This window comes from Onychomys torridus, chromosome 2 (genome assembly GCF_903995425.1).
Source record: "Onychomys torridus chromosome 2, mOncTor1.1, whole genome shotgun sequence".
Lineage (NCBI taxonomy): Eukaryota > Metazoa > Chordata > Mammalia > Rodentia > Cricetidae > Onychomys > Onychomys torridus.
Window position 1 is genome coordinate 104,190,008 of NC_050444.1, and position 16,114 is coordinate 104,206,121.

At 39.9% G+C, this 16,114-nt stretch overlaps 1 protein-coding gene across 3 annotated transcripts in view; it reads left to right on the forward strand.

Annotated features, from left to right (window-relative positions):
- Dennd4c (DENN domain containing 4C) overlaps positions 1 to 16,114 on the forward strand; it is a 93,090-nt gene that overhangs the window by 36,276 nt on the left and 40,700 nt on the right. For all 3 annotated transcript variants that reach the window (XM_036177551.1, XM_036177549.1, XM_036177550.1), the window contains 6 exons: positions 1,224 to 1,290; positions 2,356 to 2,414; positions 4,295 to 4,439; positions 8,957 to 9,132; positions 11,772 to 11,872; positions 12,839 to 13,057. In XM_036177551.1, the coding sequence (XP_036033444.1) occupies positions 1,224 to 1,290; positions 2,356 to 2,414; positions 4,295 to 4,439; positions 8,957 to 9,132; positions 11,772 to 11,872; positions 12,839 to 13,057 (767 nt within the window). The remainder of the gene's footprint in view (positions 1 to 1,223; positions 1,291 to 2,355; positions 2,415 to 4,294; positions 4,440 to 8,956; positions 9,133 to 11,771; positions 11,873 to 12,838; positions 13,058 to 16,114) is intronic.

The following is a 16,114-nucleotide window of genomic DNA, read 5'->3' on the forward strand; positions in this document are numbered from 1 at the left end:
CAAGTTTGTGGACAATTGAGAGTCTATGATTTTTGCAACGGACTCGAGATCAATGTGATTCTTGTTCTTCTGTTAAGGTAAATTCTACGTCTCTCCTAAGAGCATAAAACTCTGGAGAAACTTGAGAAACATTGTTTCTATGTAGAGAAACAGCATTTGGGTGGTTTGTCTAAAGTTCTAGTAATAAATCTAGGTTTAAATTCCTTAATTATATTTCTTTATATTGTCACTGATAACCAGGACTGTAACAGTAGTGTTTGCTTGCTTGCTTGCTTGTTTGTTTTTTGTTTTTCGGGACAGGGTTTCTCAGTGTAACCCAGGCCATCCTGGAACTTGTTTTGTAGATCAGACTGACCTCTGCCTCCCAGAGTGCTTGGATCAAAGGCATGCACTACCACCGCCTGGCACAAATAGCTTTTTTTAAAAAAAATATTTATTTTATTTGAGTGTGTGAGTATACATGTGTACACCTCATGCATGGGGTTGCCTGTGGAGGCCAGAAGATGTGCTTTGGACCTCTTGGAGCTAGAGATACAGGTGGTTGTGAGCCACCAGATGGCTATGAGCTGAACTCGGTCTTTCTCAAGCAGGTAGCCGGTCTTAGCTCCTGAGCAGTCTCTACAGTTCCCAAATTGGCTTTTTTACTTTATGAGAACTATAGTTCTTTCTTTCTTTGTTTATTTTCATCCATTTATTTGTTTGTTTGTTTTAGGGGAGAGCTATTTTTATGTTACTGTTTTCCTGATGAAAATAGTGTTTTTGTTGGTTTTATTAGACATGATCTTACTCTGTAGTGCAAGCTGGCCTAGAACTCACTATGCAGCCCAGGGTAGTTTTCAACTTGTAGTAATCCTCCTGCTTCAGCCTTTTAAATACCAGAATTACAAGAATGCACCACCAGCCGGGCAGTGGTGGCGCACGCCTTTAATCCCAGTACTCTGGAGGCAGAGGCAGGCAAATCTTTGTGAGTTTGAGTTCAGCCTGGTCTACAGAGTGAGATCGAGGACAGGCTCCAAAGCTACACAGAGAAACCCTGTCTCGAAACAAACAAAACAAAACAAAACAAAAAAAAAGCACCACCATGCTTGATAAACATTTATTTCTTTAGCTCAGTTTTAAATGATTTTTCCATTGGGATCATATATAGTGGAATGAAAGGTTTGCTAAAATCTGTGATATGTTTAAGAAGAGTAACGTGGTATGCATTTCACCATCTTTTCTAGGCACATCTCACACTTTATGCAAAACATCCCTTTTCCTTCACCACAAAGACCAAGAATCCTTGTACAGGTAATGAGAAAAAGTCTTTTCATGTCAGTTCATGCCAAGTTCTTTGAGTTTGAGATGAAGTGCTATGTGTTTATGGAGTTTTGACTGTCTCATTATTTAGTAGCTTTACTGAACATTTCTTTTCCTAATCGTATTTTAGACCCCAGGTGAATAGAACTGGAGTAAGTATGACTTACGATTCATGGCATCATAAGTTACATGTTTTTATTGGTCCATGCTTGGCCGTTGCGTAACTAAATTTAGTAATGTAAACCCATGTTCCTAGTATCAGAGTAGCAGATAATATTTAGTATTTTAATATTTAAATGCAGAGTTGGGGATTTAACTCAGTGGTGGAACACTTGCCTAGGTTCGATCCTCAGCTCAAAAAAAAATTTAAATGCTGAGTATTTAAATTTTATTTAAGGGGATAATTAAAAGAGTTTAAACAGTGCTTCAGACTGTGCTGAACAACCTGCCTCTCTCTCAGGCCCTGGCAGGTGCACAGCTTGTGACACTATGAAGGGTCAGTAAAAACAAGATTCCATAGACTGACTTCTTGGCTGTGGGAATCAGATCAGGTTGCTGTGAAAGTTGCTAAATATCTAGCTTTCTATTTTATTTTCTGTCTCTTCCTGAATCATAATTGTTTACAAACTGACACTGAGTAGCACTAGTCTAATGAAACGATCCATTTCATATTTCTAAGATATTATCTATACTCTATAGCAGGATTAAGCCAGACACTGTTGGTCTTGAATGTATTTTGGTTCAGCAAGTATTAATTTGTACTAAACAACTACAAATGATTAACTAGTCTGTTGAGTGAATAAATTTGAGGTTCCTATAAAAATTGTTCCAAATTTTTACATACCTGCATTTAACCTATTAACTAGGTCAAAATTCAGTCAGCAGTTTAAGAACTAGTACAAATATCTCTGAGTAATTACCACTACCGTTTATATCTCAGTGTGCTTAAAATTATATACCTTTCTGCATATTAAACAGTTTTCTGTTTTACCCTTATTTAAATATTGAGACCATAAAATTGATTTGGCTAATTTATCTAATTTTTGTTTGTTTAAGCTGTCAGTCCATGATGCGTTAATATTATCACAACCTGTTTCCACACCTTTACCACTGAGGTAATAATGGTTTGCTCATTTGCTTGCTTTGTTTGCTTGTTGTTGTTAATTTGTCGTGGATAGAACCCAGGACCTTATGTATGTTGGGCCTTAAAAGCCACACCCTCATCTCATTTGATAGTATTTTACATGCTATATTTATTTGCTTAAGTCAGAATACTTTAAACTACTTTACTGAGCCAGGCATGGTGGCATAAGCTTGTAATCCTAGCATCTTAGAAGATTGAGGCAGGAGGATTGTAAATTTAAGGCTAGCCTGGGCAACCTAGTGAGACCTGTCTTAAAATAAAAGGCTGTGGGTACCTGTAGTAGTACTTGAAGAGCATTTACTTAGCTTACACAAGCCCTGAGTCAATCTCCAATAAAGAAAAGAAGAAAAGGTAGAGTACTTTAGTGGCAGGCTGACAAACTAGATAAGGGTAGGCTTCCCTTAGTATTGCCATCCTTGATACCGGTGGGTGGTGTAGCTAGGTAAAGGTAGTGTTAGTACTTATGAGGCGCTAGGAACACGTCCCGAACACGACAAGACCACGGGAGAGTTTTATTAAAGAGGACAGAGGTGACAGGCCTGCGTGAAACACACGTGGGTGAGGAGATAAGGAGAGAGGGGGCTCATGCAAGATGGCTCCGGCTTTTTAAAGGTTGGGCCGAGCATGCGTACAGGGACTCCTGTGGGCACTCCACGCATGCGCGTAGATTACATGGCTGTGCCCCCGGGCGCTTTACGCAACCACGTAAAGCCACAGAGTCCTGGTCCCGCAAGATGTCTGACCCGGAGATGGCTATTCTACACCGGAAATAGGTGGTCCACCGGGAAAGCCCAACCGTGTGAACATGTAATTATCTATCAGATAGGCTTCCCTTAGTATTGCCGTCCTTGATACCGGTGGGTGGTGTAGCTAGGTAAAGGTAGGCTTCCCTTACTTAGTATTGTCATCCTTGATACCGGTGGGTGGTCTAGCACTTGAGAGAATTCAAGGCTGGGGAAATGACTTAGCAGGTGAAGCATTTGCTGTGTAAGTGTGAGGATCTGAATTGTCCACAGAACCCACATGGAAAGCATGGGTGGGTGGTACGTGCCTGTAACCCCAGCAGAGGCCAGACAGGAAGCAAAGACAAGTGGATCCTGGAAGCTCACTGGCCAGCCAGGTAGCCCACTTGGTGAAGTGTAGGCCAAGGATAGACCTTTCTGCAAACAAAGGATGGAAGGTGCTGAGGCCCAACACCTGAGGCTGTCTTCTGACCACCAAATGCATGTCCACATACCGCATGTGCACAGGGGCATGTACACGTGTTCCACAAAACCCAGAATTATAAGATCTGACACAGAAAGTGCTTACCTCTTGTCCTTCCTTCCCATATGCAGTTTGTAAGTAAATGTTCCTGGTGAGCTGGTGTTAATCTCCTGCATACCCCTTTGTTGCTCTTCATCTGCCTCACCAATCCAGACTACTCTCTGGACTGTTTGATTATTAGCCTCTTAATTATTCCTTACCCTCACTCCTTCAGTTTTTAATCCACCCTGCAGCCAGTGCGTCTCTTAGGAGTACAAGGATAACTGAGTCAGTCATTTCTCTTTAGCCTACTCTCTTGTTGTTTTCACATGCTCCCTTAGCTTTCTCCTGAGCCTTTACAAATGCTGTCTCCCAGCCCCCTCACACCCTTGCCTCTGCTCCTTTGAACTCGGCTCAAATGTTTGGGCTTCAGAAAATCTTCCTTAATAAGTACTCATTTGAATCACACCATATACTACCTCATTAGTTAGCTACACTCTATTTCTCATTGCTAAGTTACACATTGAAATTGTTAACTTGTTTAGGAAGTAAATCTTGGTATATTTTGGCAAAGTAGTTTACAACCCTTTCTTTTTCTGTTTTTAGTGGAGCCAACTTTAGTACCTTACTGATGAATTTGGGTCCCGAGAATTGTGCAACATTGCTGCTGCTGGTTTTGCTTGAGAGTAAAATTCTGCTGCATTCTCTTAGGCCAGCTGTCCTGACTGGGGTAGCTGAGGCTGTTGTTGCTGTAAGTATAGACTTACTACTAGAGGATCTGTACTCTTCTTTACAGAAAGCATCTTTTCAGTTCCAGCCCAGTCAGCCTAATATGAATGTAATTTGGATGTATGAAGAAAACAAAGGTGACTTTTGTTTGAGAAAAAGAAGTCAGTTTCTAATTTTTAATATTTTAGTGTTCTCCAGAGAGTAAATACTTACTTATTACATAACAGTAAAGCTTGTAAGTAGAGGCTGGTGGTGTCTACCTGTAGTCCCATGTTTCCTGGGGAGGCACACGTAAAGGTCTGGTCATTGTCATAGGGATCCAAGAAGAGACTGGAGGGGCAAACCTTCCAAAGTCCAACTTGGAAATCAGTCAGCTGACTGGGACAACTCACAGGTAGCTGCACCATGGAAGTGCCCGCTGTGGCCTACAGGACAGCTCACAGGTAGCTGCACCATGGAAGTGCCCGCTGTGGCCTACAGGACAGCTCACAGGTAGCTGCACCATGGAAGTGCCCGCTGTGGCCTACAGGACAGCTCACAGGCAGCTGCAGCATGGAAGTGCCCGCTGTGGCCTACAGGACAGCCCACAGTACTGGAACCCTAGCCATCTCTGCAGGATTTACAGGCAGCACGACAGGTCAGATTAGTGAGCTGGTGCAGTTGTTTACTGAGGCTGAGTCGGTTTCCCGGCCTGGAATCTCTTGACTCTGATTTCTCCAGGGAAATTGTTTCAATTTGAAGAAAGTTGCTACACGGTATCACAGCACTTGGAAGGCTGAGACAGAAATACATATATATCAAGATCCTGCCTCAACCGATCTCTGTGAGTTTAAGGCCAGCCTGGTCTCAGAGTGAGATCCAGGAAAGGCACCAAAAACTACACAGAGAAACCCTGTCTCAACCCCCCGCCCCCAAAAAAAAAAACAAACAAAAAAAGAGATTCTGCTTCAAATAAATAAATTAATAATAAGGCAGAACAAAACAAAACACCAAAGAAACTCTAGTTGATTTTATTTTAAATTATGCAAATTAATTACATGGTTGATTTCTCATTTTAACTTTTCTTTAGTTATACATACAGCTTTATTGCGAATAGGGTAATATAAAATGCTTAGCTTTTGGGTACATCACAAGTAAAGTCAAGTTCCACTTAAAACACTGTCATACTTTCTTACTGCATTTAGAAATCAGATTGTGCTGAATTTTTTGTTGCTCTGTGTGTGTGTGTGGGGAGGGGGTATGTGTGTACCTGGACACATGAGTGTCGGTGCCTGGGGAGGCCAGAAAAGGGCAGTGGATCCCCTGGAGCTGGAGTTACAGATGGTTCTGAGCCATTAGATATGGGTGCCTGGAACCAAACTCAGTTGTCTGCAAGAATGTACTAATTCCTCCACCCCTGGTTTTGCCCTTTTTAAAAGACAGGCTCACACTCAGCTGACGTTGACCTGGAACTTACCAGGTTGGTACAGGTCTGAACTTTAGCAGTTCTCCTGTGTTGGGATTAGAGGTGAGAGCTGCCATGCTTGTCACCTGCTTTCTTGCTTTATTCCTGGAACACTTACGTTCGTGTTTCAGGTGTTGTATTTTAATAATGCAGCGCATGTTGTCTGTGCTAGTATAACCTGCTCTGAACTCTAGCCATGTTCCTGAGAGTCTTTTTCTTTTCCCACAGTATTATTTACTTTCTAATAGAGTATATACTTTATTATGTTTCTTTTCTCCCTCTTCCTGTCAGAGTAGGCAGCAACAGACAGAACAAGTCTGGCCTGCCAGTTCATGTCTACCAGGAATAGTACGAGTAATAAAGTTTTATTGAAACATAGGCTACTTATTGACTTATTACCTTTTACTGTTTTCTTGTACAATAGCAGAATTAAGTAGTTGTTACAAAGGCTGTGAGGCCTAAAATACTCAGCGTTTTATAAAAAAAAGTAGACTAATATTCTAGACTGAAAGTAGGAGGGCAGTGGTCTGTTTTATTGATACTGTGGTCTCATTGTCTAAGAGTACTTAGCATCTAATAAATGCTTGTGTACCTGTTAAGTATATAGTTGTTGAGTACAGAAGCCACAGTCTTGAATAATAATCTGTAATGCCTGGCAGGGTGGTGGTATAGTATTTCTTTGGGATGGGTGATGATGAGTGAAGGTAAAATTCATGGTCATTCTCCATCACATAGTGAGTTTGAAGCCAGCTATACTATACAATGTTCTGTCTCATAGAAAATATTTTTTGAATGACCCTTTGTAGTTATTACAGTACATTGGTTAGGAAGGTAACTATGTGAACCAAAAAATAATAATTAGTCTTTTTTTTTAAGATTTGTTTTTATGTGTTTGTGTCTGTGTATATATGGGCTAGTACCCATGAAGGCCAGAGAAAGCCTTCAGATCTCCTGGAGCTGGAGTTACAGGAGATTGTGTGGAGGGGACCATGGGAATCCAGCTCTGACCTGCTTCTACCTTTTGAAAGGTTCTTGCGGGGAGGAGAGAGTAATGAGGAAATATCAGAAAGATAGACCTAGATGATTGTTGCGGTAGCGCCCACTAGCTCAGTCGGTAGAGCATGAGACCCTTAATCTCAGGGTCGTGGGTTCGTGCCCGACGTTGGGCGCCATTTGTAGTTGGAGAGCTTCTCCAGGTTCCACCAAGCTCCCGTGGTCCCACAGATCATGTATAAAATAATCATACAGACACTTATATTATTTAAACTGTTTGGCCATTAGCTCAGGCCTACCATTATCTAGCTCTTACTCTTAAATTAACCCATTTCTGTTAGTCTATACTTTGCCACATGGCTTGTGGCTTGCCAGTGTCTTTACATGTTGTTTTTCATGGCGGCGGTTGGTGTCTCTCTCCACCTTCTACTTCCCAGAATTCTCTTCTCTCTTGTCCCGCCTATACTTCCTGCCTGGCCACTGGCCAATCAGAACTTTATTTACACAGAGTGATATCCACAGCAGATGATGAGGAGAAAGAGACACAGGATAGCTTAAGGAGGGCCTAGGTCAATACCCAGCCCTCTCTTTGTTTATTGAAAAGGGCTTTTTAAACAGTGCCAAGGGGAGAGGCAAAAGACCTTCCCCTTGCAAGATCAAAGCACACCTTACAGCCAAGTGTAGACCCTTGCAAACACCTGGTAACCATGCCCATGTTCATATCGTTCCATTATGCAGCCCTGCTGGGTAAAACAAGCCCAGATTCTCTGACCCTAGTAAGGTCTCACTAGATAGCCTCTGTGGGCCCCCATAGTTGTGAACCTCTCAATATGGGTTCTAGGAACGGAATCTAGGTCCTCTACAAGAGCAGCAAGTGCTCTTAAGCATTGAGCCATCTCTTCACACCCTTAGTCTGTTTTTTCAACCTATTAAAACTGTTTTTAAAAACAGAAGCAAAGTCAAACAAAAAAACTCCCAACACGGCCGGGCAATGGTGGTGCACGCCTTTAATCCCAGCACTCGGGAGGCAGAACCAGGTGGATCTTTGTGAGTTCGACGCCAGTCTGGTCTACAAATCGAGTTCCAGGAAAGGCGCAAAACTACACAAAGAAATTCTGTCTCAAAAAACCCAAAACCCAAAAAAAACCAAAAAACAAAAAAACCTCCCAACACACACATACACACACACCCCAATTAAGATAGAAATTTGTAAATTAAAACTCCTATTAACTTTTTTGTGTATATATGTTTGTTTGTGCATGTTCATGTGTTTATGTGGATGAGGGTATATGTGTATGGTGACCAGAGACAAACCTCTGATGTCATTCATTTCTGGTACAGTCCACATTCCATTTTTTTTTTTTTTTTTTTTTTTTTTGAGACCATCTCTCTCACTGGCTATGCTAATTGGCTAGCCAGCCACAGAGATCTGCCACTAAAAGAACTCATTATGCGTGACTTTTTATTTAAGATTCTCAGAGAATATTTTATATCAACTATATTTTGTAGAGGTCAAGCTTCACTGAAGTTGAATTCTTTTATATGTTTATTAGAAGTATCGAAAATGTTTTTGTTAGATCTTCAAGTGATTCTCAAAAGATTCCTTAGTTTTAATGATTTGTTATATTTAAATTTTAATGTGGTACTTGAGATAGAACCCAAAGATGTTAAGTATGCTAAGCAAACACTCCACCATTGAACTTAACCCCCGCCCCACATTAATTTGTCCCTCCCAAGCCCCACCCTCTCTCATGCATTTAGTTTGATTTTGGTCAGAGTTCATTAGTGGGCAAAATGCCTAAGTTTATAAAAACATAAGTTTTTTTATGATTTGGGAGGCAGTGTCATCTCTGCTTTGATTCTCCATAAAATAAAGCATGTGGGATTTGTATAGCCATCAGAAGAATTAACTTGCAAAGAGCTGTTAGGATTTTAAGTATGCTGAGATCAATATTATTCTTGTAGTAGTGTCAATTTTGGAATGAAATTTAAAGTTAAAACATAGATTGCGTTGCTTTTCACTGGTCCCTTTCAGTACTAGTTAATTGTGTAATTGTCATTGCAGATTTGAATTTGGTTAATTTTTAAAACCTTTTCCCTAGATGATCTTCCCATTTCAGTGGCAGTGCCCATATATCCCCCTTTGTCCTCTTTCACTGGCTGGAGTGCTTAGCGCACCTTTACCATTTATAGTTGGAGTGGACTCGAGGTACTTTGATCTGCATGACCCACCACAAGATGTTGTTTGCATTGACTTGGATACGAACATGATATATGTGTAAGTGATCCATCTTTATTATCTCCCATGGGTAGTTTCCATCATATATAATTAGAGCTATTTAGAAACATCTAGAAATAAGTTGAATTGGCAGGAAATGGTGTAGATAAAAAAAATTGGAGGCTGGGGATGTAGCTTGGTTGGTAGAGGGTTTGCTTAGCATTCTTTTGAAGCCTTGTTTTTCCTCTCCTTTACTGAGTATATGCTATAGTGGCATATGCCTGTAATCTCTGCACTCAAGTAGCAGAGGCAGCAGGATCAGAAATTCATGGACCCTCTACTCTATGATGACTTTGGAGCCAACCTATGCTACCTGAGACCCTCTCTCCAGGCCCTTGTGGTCACTGTAGTGCAGTTGTTTGGGACAATACCTGTATATGAACTGAAAGAATAGTTGTATGAAGGGAAGAAAACATTTGCTAAAAATAATACTAAAGCCAGGTATGGTAGCTTATGCTTGTAAACCCAGTACTTGGGAGATTAAAGAGGAAGATCACCATGAGTTGGAGACCATCCTGGGCTCTACATAGTGAGGTCCAGGTTAGCCTTAGCTATGAAGTGAGCCATTGCCTCAAATAACCCCACAAAAATTTAAAGTTAAAATATACTGAAATGGATACACCAATGTCTTTTGAAACTGTGTGGCTATAGTGGCTCATTATTATGTATATCTAGATTTATAGACAACTTGGAAGAAGTAAATCACTTCATGAATTCAGCTTCCCTCATTTCCTACACTTCTTCCCTCTTTCTCGTGGAAATTGAACCCAGGGTCTGGTGTGAGTTAGATCTGATCTCTACCACTGAGCCTCATAGGTAGCTGTAAAATTTTGTTTTTGAAAGTATCACATATCCCAGGCTGGCCCTGAATTTGAGCTAGCTGCAGTAGCCAAGGGTGATTTTGAACTGATCTTTGTGCTTTCTCAAGTGCTAGGATTACAGGTATGTACCATACACTCATCCCAACATCTTTTCTCTTATGACTATAAAAATACAAGTTTTATAGTTGATGGTCCCTTCGTTAGACAGAACATGGAATGTGAACATATGGCAGTTTCCTCCTATACATCAGGTACATTATCATTGTCATTTTAGAGAGAAGAAATTTGAGTAACAGACTTTCAAAGTGTGTGCTTGTTTTTTTAAAGTCAGATAGATAGTCAAACTGGTAGTGATAATACTAACAGGGATGGCAGTGTTGATTTGGGGATTTAAAAAGTAGCATTATAAATACTACGTGATTACACCAAGTGAAAATACTTGATTAGAGTTAAATGTGGCATGTTATCAATTTTAAACACATGATGGTTTCATAGTTGATTTGACATCTTATTTATTTCCTTACTTATTTACAAGAAAGATCTTATACAGGTCTGTCGTGGCATATACCTTTAATCTCAGCACTGAGGAAGCAGAGGCAGGCAGATCTCTGTGAGTTCGAGGCCAGACTGGTCTACAAAACGAGTTCTAAGATAGCCAGGACTGTTCACAGAGAAACCCTGTCTCAAAAAACAGAAATAAAACAAACAAAAAGGAAAGATCTTACTGTGTGTCCCTGGCTGGCCTGGAACTTGCTATAGACCAGGCTGTCCTTAAACTTGGGGTGGTTCTCCATTCTTTGCTTCCTAAGTCATAGGTATTTGTCCTCATACCCAGCTACAGTATGTTTTTAGTTTTTTTGTTTGTTTTTTTTAACAGTATGTCTTTTAACAGTACATGGGCCATGGGAATTGTTACAGCCCTTAGTCAGTTATCTTTCCAGGGAGGACACTATATTTGCTTCTGTGCTGGTGGTATTACCACCCTGGGAATATTAGAAGTGAATTTCGACTTGGACTTTCTTGGACCGTGCTGGCAATATTTGGTTGGACTGTAGTAATTGAAGGGGGAATACCTTCTTCCCATTTAAAATCTAAGCTAAACAAACACTAATGAGTCTTAGTTTTATTTTCCTTAGTTCTAACATCATACTTGGTTGTGACCAAAACTAAGCCTTAGGTCAGATGAGGCTGTGGTGTTTCTGTAGGTTTCCATTCACTGAAAACTGGAAAGCCTCGTACATACACGCTGAGTTGTAGAAGAACATTTTCCAAAACCATTGTCTCTACTGTATTTTATGTTTCTGAATTAGAAAATTTTGTAAATTTTAACTTTTATTTAGCTTATATTTGTGTCTTTTTTAAAAAAATGTTTTTATGGTCATAGACTATGTTAAATAATGTGTTTGATTTCTTTTTACACCTCTGTGAGGAATGCAGTGAACTAAGTGTAGTTTACTTCTTTGTTAAATTCTAGTTCTTGGTTTGGGCATATAGTATTTTAGAGGTCTGCAAATAGGCTAATATCTCAAGTCAGTTAGTTTAACCCTTAAAATATTATAATATTTATTGTAACTTTGGAAGTCAGACTTCAGGTCAGTGTTGTACTACTTACTCCAGTGGGGAAGGCTGTTGGAGGCCTAGATGGAGGCAGCCACATTGACTAAGGTCTGTTGAAAAGGAAAGAGAAGCATCCTAAAAGCATCTCACTCCCTGTGTCTGTCTTCAGTGCATAAAAAAATGCCCTTTAACTTTGACATAAGAATTTTGTTTAGTACAAATGCATTATAAATAACAGATTTTCTAATTCTGATTTAATAGATCTGATGAAAAGAAGAACATAAACTGGAAGCAGCTTCCCAAAAAGCCATGCAAAAGTCTGCTTGGGACCTTGAGGAGGCTGTATCCCCAGCTCTGCTCAGGTGAATGTGAGGGGGGAGTAGGGCACTGACCACAAATGAATTCTCTCTGTCAGTCTCTTTTTAGTATTTTATTTCTAATAATGTGTGTGTGTGTGTGTGTGTGTGTGTGTGTGTGTGTGTGTGTCATGTGCATGCATGTGTGGGTACCTGTAGAACACAGAACAGGGTGTCAGATCCCTAGGCTGCTTAGTGTGCATGGTTGGTCCCGTGCAAGAACAGTATGCATTCTTTACCACTGACCCATCTCTAACTCCTTTTTGCTGTTGAGACAGTGTCTTTGCTATATAGCTCAAGTTGGCCTGGGACTTGTGATCCTTTTGTTTCTGCCTCTCCCCTACAAAAGTATTTTAAATGAGAGAATAAGATAATTAAAATAAGGTAATTGTTAATTTAAACATTGTGTGCTGCTTAATAAGTTATTACATAACAGACATAAACAATGTGTAGTTAATGATTTCTTTTTTTAGCATTTTCTCTGTACCCTGCCCTCCTTGCTACTCTCTGTCTTGGGAACTAAAAGTGACTTCAAACTCCGTATCCTTTTGTCTCTACCTCCCAAGTGTTAGGGTTCCAGATAGATGGAAGGTACTGGCCCAGTTTGTGTAGTTCTGGGGAGTGGACCCTGGGCTAGGTAAGCACTCTACTGTCTGAGTCATGTCCCTATCCTGGCTGTTTGGTTGTATAGGATTTTTGAGACTGGATCTCATGTTTATCTGGGCTGGTTCCAACTGTGCAGTTGAGTTACCCCAGCACTTAGGAAGGATGAGACAGCAAGATGTTGAGCGTGAAGCCTGCCTGGGTTATATAGCTAGAATATAGCAAGACTCTCGGAAACAAAACAAAACAAGAAAGAGAGAAAGAAAGAGGAAGTTGTGGGCTTTGACTATTTTCTTCTTTATCGTTCAGTCATTGTATAAACAGGTGTTCTAGAGTAATGCCTTGGTTTGTTTTTACTTCTGTTGTCAGTTCACCGAAAAACTCAGGAAAGTTCAGCCATTGAGATGACTCCAATTGAAGCAGATTTCTCTTGGCAAAAAAAGATGACACAGCTTGAGATGGAAATCCAAGAGACGTTTTTGCGATTTATGGCATCTGTTTTAAAAGGGTATAGGTCGTATCTGAGACCAATCACAGAAGCGCCTTCAAATAAAGCCACAGCTGTGGATTCATTGTTTGATCGACAGGGTGAGTGTCAGTGAAGTCACAGTTGCTTTCACTGAAGTCAAAGGTATTTCCGACATATTTAATACATCCATAGAAATTCATATTCAAATGTAAGGAATTTCCATATTCTGTAACCTACCTCTATTAGTAGAGAATTAAAAAAAAATTTTTTTAAAGATTTATTTATTTATTTATTATGTATACAGAAGAGGGCATCAGATCTCATTACAGATGGTTGTGAGCCACCATGTGGTTGCTGGGAATTGAACTCAGGACCTCTGGAAGAACAATCAGTGCTCTTAACCTCTGAGCCATCTCTCCAGCCCCCGAATTTTAAAAATTTATACCCCATTATTTTCCCTTAAAAATCTGAAATTGAAGGTGTCTGATTTGAAGTCCAATGTGTTACGTGCATTCACAATCCCAAATAGTCAAGTTATCTCAGGAAGACACATCTGCGACTCACCTGCCTTTCTTCCCTCAGCTTTGCAGTTTGTACTTTTAAAAGACTCCCCAACAATTAATTTACAGACTGAAGCCACCAGTTTTTATTCATTTTGTAAACTGTAACTTTGTTCCTGGAGGAAACATACATTGTTTAGTGATTGCATTTTGTTTTTCGAAACAGGGTTTCTCTGTGTAGCTCTGACTGTCCTGGAACTCACTCTGTAGACCAGGCTAGCCTCAAACTCAAAGAGATCTTGCCTTTGCCTCCTGAGTGCTATGATTAAAGGCATGTTCCACCACCTGGCAGCATTCTTTCAAATGAGTAGTTTGGAAGACGTCATTATCAAACTGAAAATATTTTGTAGGCATCCACAAAGTCACATCTGAGTTAGAATTTCTTCTTGGCCATTTGTAAAGATGTGCTTAGGCCTTCATGTCTCCTAACAAAATGAGGGTGTTGTGTACAGCTGTACAGATGGCATAAGAATCTGAGGAGAGCAGCTAGTAACGGTTCCTTCAGTGTTAACAGTAGTAGCTAGTACCATAGTGGTGAAGAAATGGAAGAAACCTCAGGACCCACAAGCTTGCAGAGTTGCTTCCTGGGGCTGCAGTCGGCAAGTGTCAGGGGCTGGTTTATTTGTGATAGTTTGGTAGCTAGGCTGAGATCAAGGTTTCTTCTGAGGCCTCTCTTCTTGGCCTATAGATGGCTGTTTATTACTACTTTGGGTCTAAATTTCCTTTCATAGGACACCAATTGTCTCACAGAGAAGGACCCATCCAATGACTCCATTTTAAGTCTGTAATTGATTTTAAAGACTTTGTTTCCAAATATTGTCATATTTAAAATAATAGGAGTTATGACATTAGCATATAAGGGTTTTTCTTTGTTTCTTTGGTTTTTTGAGGGGGAAGCAGTCCAGCTCATAACAGTATGTCTGTGTCCCCCCCCAAAAAATGTAAATGTTAAAAGATTAAATGGAAGATCAAATTTAAGATTATATTAAGGTTACTAGTTGCCTTAAATGACAGTCTAAGAATATTAACCTCTGCGGACAGTAGTGGTCTCTCCTGTCTTTCTCTGAGAATGACATTGATCTGAGGTTTTATATAAATAGTACAACATTTTTTAGAGAATGCAGACTTTAGACAACAGAGTACTACAATTATGAATTACAGGGCTGATTACATGAAAGGGCTAACTTGGTAAGAGATCTTTCCTGAAGACATAACAAAGTGAAGAATGGGTAGGACTCGGATAGTGGCCTTGGCTTAACTTTTTATGCAAACAAAATCTCTGTGTTGGGGTGTTCTGTGTTGAGTGAGTGGGTCAAGGAAAGAGGTCACTCGCAGATGAAATTTTTATGCCTATGTGGCAGCAGGAAGGTCCAGGCTCTGATGAACTGACCCTCAAACAGCTGTACAAAGGCGTATTTATTGATCGATATTAAAAAAGTTTTTTTCAGGAAAAGTATTTCCTTATGTCCCTAATCTAATCTATATGTTTCTCTAAAGGAACATCACATGCCCTTGCTACTTAGTCCTTATTACATTATCATTTGCAGCACGCCTCAGGTGTGCCAGAGCATCTTAAGACCAAAATCATGCAAAAACTATAACACTCCCCTCAGAAAAACAGTACTACAAATCGCAGAAAACAATCACTGCTTCCCACAATGATTCTTCAGGGTCAAAGTACTTCTAGAAAGCAACATTCACCCTTGTTTACCCTTGACACAGTGACTCTGCTAGATTGCGACAACACCACCTTCACATGGGTGTCATTAACTTCAGTGCTTTTGTTTGCCCTATCCACTTCATTTAAAGTGCAAACAGGCTATCATTTCTCCTGTAACTGTTGACAACTTTGGAACTGCCTAGATTCACATGTATGAGCTGCTATATCACTGTGTTGTTATTTAACAGTTACATCTACTTTTTGGAGATTTTGATTGTATCAAGAGATACTCTGCCTAGTAGAAATACCATGTGAGCTACAATATGGTTTTAAATTTTTAGTAGCCACAATAAACATGTAACAACTAAGAAAAATTAATTATAACTACATTTCCTCTAACATGTCCCAAGCAGTATCATTTCAACATACAATCAAAAATTTTAAATTATTAATGAAATAGCTTTACATTCTTTATTTTCATATTGTCTTTGAAATGCATTATGTGTTTTATAATTTACAGTACAGTTCCAATAGTTGCATTTAAGGTGGTGTGTTACCATGCATGGTTACTGAAATAAACAGTATGGATCTGGAGACTTGATTATTAAGGATTTAAGTTTAGTAATTTTGCCACATAGCACCAAAATACAGCCCTTTAAATATATAGAATTTTAGAGTCTCAGAGAAGAATGTTTATTTGTTTGGTTTAGTTTTGAGATAAAGTTTCTCTATGTAGATCTGGCTGTCCAAGAACTTGCTCTGTAGACCATGCTAGGCTGAATTCGGAACTCAGAGATCCACCTGCCTCTTTTTCAGTAGTACTGGGACTTAACGTGTGCCCCACCACACCCAGCTGAGAGAGTTTCTGTTTGAGGATGTAGGGCTGAGGTTCCTTAGAAAATTTGTAGTTCATTGAGATTAGTATCTGGGGTTTTCATAGTTGAATCAGGCAGGAA